Source organism: Athene cunicularia (genome assembly GCF_003259725.1).
Source record: "Athene cunicularia isolate RWA chromosome 25 unlocalized genomic scaffold, athCun1 chr25_part1, whole genome shotgun sequence".
Lineage (NCBI taxonomy): Eukaryota > Metazoa > Chordata > Aves > Strigiformes > Strigidae > Athene > Athene cunicularia.
Genome location: NW_020799134.1, coordinates 1,767,827 through 1,773,519, shown reverse-complemented (window position 1 = coordinate 1,773,519; position 5,693 = coordinate 1,767,827). Strand labels below are relative to the sequence as shown.

Below are 5,693 nucleotides of genomic sequence, written 5' to 3'. Positions count from 1 at the left end.
AGGAAGGAAAGGCGGCGGCTCCGCGGCGCTGGGCCGCCGCGAGCCACACACCTGCTGAAAGCGCCAGGTCTCCTCTTATTCCCCCGGACGCGCTCTTAATACTGAACACCTAAAGCACCTTCAATACCTGGCAAACGTAGGGCATCTCCCCAGGCTTGTGAGTGTCCTTCATGTGCTGCAGGAACATGGGCTCGCTCTCGAACGCCCACTCGCAGATCTTGCACTTTGCTGCAAGAGAGGAACAGCCGGTAACTGCTGGGGGACCAAAGCCGACAGCAGCAACTGCCGCAACAAACCCCCACCCCTCAAGAAACTACCTCCGGGCTCTGGTAACTGGGGAGACAACAAAATCTATTCTGAGAGGTTTCCACAAGGCAGCAAAAGTTCTCCTAGAACGGCGGGTACGAGACGTCCTAACTCTGGACCAGGCGTCAGTCTACCGATAAAGACTCGGTTCTACCAGGACGCTATTGCTGGCCTCAGGCTTCAGGATACTCTCGACAGTAAATGTGCGGCGATGCCACCGAGGTGGATTCTCCCGGTGGCCCCCAGGGCGGAACAGACGCTCCTGCCCCAGGAGGAGGCAGAGACCCTCGGGAACCTGAACCGACCACCACTTACTTGTGGACTCGTAGGGACTGTGGACGTTCTCCAGGTGGCACTGCAGCTGGAAGGGGGTGGAGAACTGTCTGTAGCAGTGCTGACAGATGGTGTGCACGTCCACCTCCCCGTTCTGCTGGTCCAGTTCGACGTGGTGCTTCATGTGGTTCATAAATCTTACGGAGGCCAAGAGAAAGCGCGTGAACAGAAACCCAAACATTTTGCACCTGTAACCCTGCAAGCACCAGGAACTCTACACCACAAGGTTTTTAACAGCTTTAAGATGTTTCCTTCTCGCTCTTCCCACCAAAAGCAGGCAAAGCCTCCTGCCCAGGACCCCCTGCTCCCTGCTCTAGGGGAAGGCAGGGGACGGGTCCGCAGCGCAGCGGCTGCACGACCGGCTTCCCACCCCAGCCCGGCGCTCAGCCGATGGTGACAAAACATTTCAACTTGAAAGAAAAACCACCAGTCCAGTTATCACGGTGGGACGCCACAGTGGCTCGCTCAGAAGAACACACTGCGTCATAGAAACGTGTTCTCCCCCCGCTGGAAGTGCCCTGAGTAAAGAGCAGTTCTTCACCAAGAATTACTTCCTATTATCTGCCAAGGCTAGCGAGGAGCAGATGAGACTTCTCTGCCGAAGAACACAAATGCCGTTATTCTAACCAGGCAATCCTCTGGCAACTCTTGCCCTGACTGGACTGTGCGACAACGGGCAAATCTCCCCCTTTTGTGCTTCAGTTCTGGTCTTAAGCTGCGGCCTGGGGAGGCTGCGGGGCCCGAGAGACCGACGCTAACGACTGGCTCATGCTCCCGCGGGGTCCCGCCGCCCCGCGCCCCTCACCGTATGTTGTTCTTTAGCCTCTTGGTGCAGTGCGGACACCTGAAGGAGGTTGGCACCTTGGGGAAGTTCAGCAGCTGGCTCACTTTGCCGCCGTCTCTGCCGTAGTAGAAATCATCCACTAACATGATGAGTTTACTCTGGGACGAGTCAACTACGTTTTCACTCGGCTCTGGAGCTTTAGCAGGGGGGGACAGCGCAGGGATGGGAGTAGAAGAGGGGGGTGAAGCAACAGCTGTAGTTTTTTCTGGAGATGGAGGCTTTGCAGATTGAATATTTGGTTCAGATTCTGGCGATTTTCTTTTCTTGAGGAATTTAACCATTTCCGGGCAGCAGTACTAAAAGGGAAAGAAAAACCCAACACAAAAACACCCCAGACATTAAACCGTATCTAGGGAGAACCACACATGCTATCAGACAGACAAAGACTAACCAGTACTAAGGAAAGACAGCGGAACTCTAGGAAGCTTGAGGAGAGCGGAGCAGCATCTCATTTTCCATTGCCACTGTTCCCTGACACGCAAGCTCGCACAGAAAGGCACCGCCTGGCACCAGCAGGACTCGGAGGCGAGGCCCTGCCCGCCCGCAGCCAGCGGCGCAGTGGAAGCTCCTCCGAGGCCTCTCCTGTGCCTCTCCCTTTCTCCTAGTCACGTTCTTCCTTTCCACAGAAGTCCCTGATCTAGGGAGAACTGCTCCTTCACTCCCCGCTGAGGAGCCGCCGCCCCGCAGTTACTTACACACATGTGGCCTCTTAAAGCTTCAGTGACTCGGAACTGAGCGTCACACCTCGGGCAGACCTTCCTGCCACCGTCTTGCAGATCAAATGTGGGAATAGGAGATGAACTGACTGCAACAGGAAAAACACAAAACAAAAACTAGAAAAAAAAAATCTTAAATCTAGGCAAGCTCTCTGGCACACTGAAAGGCTTTAGTTTCAAGAGCTGCGCTTTTAACTGCTAGCTAGGCTGGAAGAGGCAGGGAAAAGGCAAAAGCATGCAAAGTTCTGGCAGCCCGCGCGACTGGACAGAGCCCCCAGCCGCGACGGTAAGGAGCGGCTCAAAACTGGACTGAGATAAAAACAAGGAGGAAAGATCAGCTCGACTCATCTCTCCCCTTTTTTTCTTTAACCGTTTGTTTGCTTTGTTTTTTTCCACCAGACTACAACTGCCTCATCTTCACCCCAGCTGAAGCAGAAACTCCGAATACAGATGACATGGAAAGTACCTGAAACCGGCTTCTGGCCTCCCGAACACCTTAGGAAGGTGCTTTTTTTTTTGTTTTGTTTTGGTTTGGTTTTTTTGCGGAAGAAGAGAAGCAAAGATTTTATCCTTTTGCCTCCTTGCAGAGAGTATTTCAGGTGCGTGCGTGTTCTCGAGGCGGCAGCATGCACACTAACAGCTCGGAGCGCAAGTTAAGGTACGCGAGCGGATACCCACAAACAAAAGACAATCACTGGACAAAACGTACAGGTCAAGACGGAGAAATTAATCGCAAAAGCTTTTCAGGTGTTTATGCCTCTTGTGAAAGCTCGGCAGTTACAGTTTAGCCTTTTTTTTTTTTTTTTTTAAACTCCAGAAAATAAACTTGCGAATCTCGGCAGAACCAAGGAGTGCAGGAGCCCCAGACCGTACCTTTTAACGATGACGACGACGACGACGACTCTGAAACACTAGATCTCTGGGAACCATGCACGGGGCTGCTGTTGGAAACCACCAGCGGGCCAGGGCTCTGTCCTAACGAAGGAATGGTGTTCAGGGTATTCACTAGCTTAGCAACCTCATTGCCAGGGCTCTGTCCTAACGAAGGAATGGTGTTCAGGGTATTCACTAGCTTAGCAACCTCATTGCTGTTCTCACCAGTCACTCCGGGTCTCTTTACAGTCACAAAGCTCGCAATACTCACTGCCAAGGGAATGGATAATACAAGAACACTAATGAGGAATCAGTGAGATCTGATCCACGGTGTGAATCCCGCCCCCAGCTACAACGCCTTCTCTTCCTCTGCTGCCCGGAGCCTTCACCAGCGGCAACCGAGCCACCAGTTGCCCTGCCCAGTAACGCCGAGGCCGGCCAGACTGGGCAGGGAACCTCCCTGACCTTCCGGGTCACAGGCCAAGACGTGAGCCAAGTCCCACGATGAACTCGACGGGATACTGATGGTCACCACAATTACTCGTTTTTCTCTTCTAAACGCAGCTGCGTATGACTGCGGCCACTTAAAGCTAAAAACAACCTGACTACTTGCTGTCTGAAGAAGTATATATATATATATATTTTTTTTTTTTCCTTTTTAAATTGTCACTATTCTTGAGCAATCATTTCACTCATGAATTCAGCCAACGTTCGAGAGAGGAAAAAAAAGCAACACGGTTTCTGCATGTGTTCATCACGTGCTTCACCTTTTAAAAAACACAAGCGATTAACTAGCAGTAATTTTCACTTTTGGGGACTCCTAATTGACGGGCTCAGAACATTCTACAAACCCAGCCTTATCTAGTTCCCAAACCAAACTGGACACGATGGCAGGACCAGCCTCATTCTCCAGGTTGGCAAGAGAGCTGAAGCGTGAGTCAGTGACAGAGGCAAAAATAGAACCCAGGAGCTCTGACTCAACTTCTGCCTTTTAGCTGCTGCGCCGTACGTTTGAAGCTCAAATCATAGACAGTGTTATACGGTCGAGTGCCCTCGCTTTTCCATGGCAAGTCTTACCTAATTTGGGGTTAGTAGCTTGACTGGATTGCCCTGGCTGCTGCACAGTTAACTGTCCAAGGGTGCTTGGCTGCGTTGCGGTAGGAGTTGTGGAGGTGCTGGGAGTGGACTTACTTTGCTGTTGTGCCTGGGACTGTGGTACCGTGCTCCTGATGGTGAGCGTGGCCGGAATGACCGTAGTGAAAGTGTTGGTGGTGGGTCGGACCGGCATGGTTGTACCTGGTCTCACCTGGGCCATTTGAGAGAACACCTGAGGAACGCCAACTGCCGGCTTAACAAACTGGGTACCCGGGGCTTCGAAAACAAACCAACAGACAAGGCGCGTCAAGTTACGGAATTCCTTCTCCAAATTCTGAGCTCCCCGGACGCCCGGCGACTCCAGGGGAAGCTTCAAGCGTTCAGCACCTTAATTTCACTTCCCAACCGGACTAAGAGTGGACGCGGACGCAGACAGAGCGGGGACTGCATTTACAACTTTCAGGTGGAGTCTTCCTGAGTGGCCTCGGAGCACAAATGTGTCGCGGGGCTCACAGCCCTGGTCGCCAGGCCCAGGGAACTCGGGGAAGGCTGGGATGGCAGGACAGGGGTGATCCTACAGCTGCAGTTGGCAGCGCGAGGCTCTGGAGGTTCGCTCTGGGGAGGGCGAAAGGCGACTCAGGCCCAGCATGGCTTTGCGACGCGGCGGTGCCGGTGGCACCCCGGGTCAGTCCCCGGTGGCGCGGGACAGGACCCCTCAGCAGAAAGTCCTGCTGGAAGAGTTGTCCTCGGGGCTCGGCTTCCAGAACTAGCACGGCACGGGGAGCGGGGAAGCAAGGAGGAGGGGTGCTGGGGGGCTGGGACTTTGGAGTTCAGTTAACTGAGGAGGGGTTTGAAGGGGCCAGATCACACGGAGCTCGGAGACCGACGCTCCTTCCCGCTGCAAGTCCCCTGCTCTGCAAAGTGGGTGGTGACTCCGACCACCGGGCCGGCCCCGCTGCAACACGGCGAGCAGAATTACGGCCACAAGCACGGACAAACCTCACCTAGTGCAGACCCAACCTCCCCCCCGCAGAGCTACTGGATATGCAGGTGAAATGCAGATTTCAAATACATACAGATGATTTTTTTTTTTTTTTTTGTTTAACCCTGGGTACTCTAAACCGAACCACGACAGCGGGCGGGGCTTGCTCCAGCCCTTACCTGGGACGAGGGTGATGGGTCTCACTGTCTGACCCTGCTGCACGTTCAGAACGATCCCAACTTGGTTCATTGTGTTTTGAACAGGCCGCACGTTCCTCACGGGAAATCCCTGCAGTCCAACAGTGCCGTTACCATGAGCAAACTGAGCCCATCTGAAACACTTTCAATACGAGCTTTCTACCTTTGGTTTTTTTTTTTTCTTCTCAAAATCAAATAAGCAAATTAAAAAGACCCCCACCCTGCAGTACTATCGTCTACAGACCAACTGAAGCGTGAGGCCACGCTGTTCCTCACCCAGGACCCCCGTGGGGTCTACACCATCCCATACACAGCCTCCCCTCCCCATCTCTCCTTCCCAAGCACCT

General features: G+C 53.4%; 2 protein-coding genes across 2 annotated transcripts in view; one reads left to right on the top strand and one right to left on the bottom strand.

The window, feature by feature from the left end:
* POGZ (pogo transposable element derived with ZNF domain) overlaps positions 1-5,438 on the bottom strand; it is a 12,271-nt gene extending 6,833 nt beyond the window's left edge. Inside the window, exons 1-7 of the mRNA XM_026863936.1 lie at positions 5,329-5,438; positions 4,264-4,443; positions 3,073-3,342; positions 2,179-2,288; positions 1,445-1,779; positions 622-776; positions 128-228 (exon numbers count right to left, since the gene is read on the bottom strand). Coding sequence (XP_026719737.1) covers positions 128-228; positions 622-776; positions 1,445-1,779; positions 2,179-2,288; positions 3,073-3,342; positions 4,264-4,443; positions 5,329-5,398 — 1,221 coding nt within the window. The 5' untranslated portion in view covers positions 5,399-5,438. The remainder of the gene's footprint in view (positions 1-127; positions 229-621; positions 777-1,444; positions 1,780-2,178; positions 2,289-3,072; positions 3,343-4,263; positions 4,444-5,328) is intronic.
* Positions 1-5,693, top strand: part of PSMB4 (proteasome subunit beta 4) — a 19,824-nt gene that overhangs the window by 9,362 nt on the left and 4,769 nt on the right. The gene's annotated exons all lie outside the window — the stretch shown is intronic.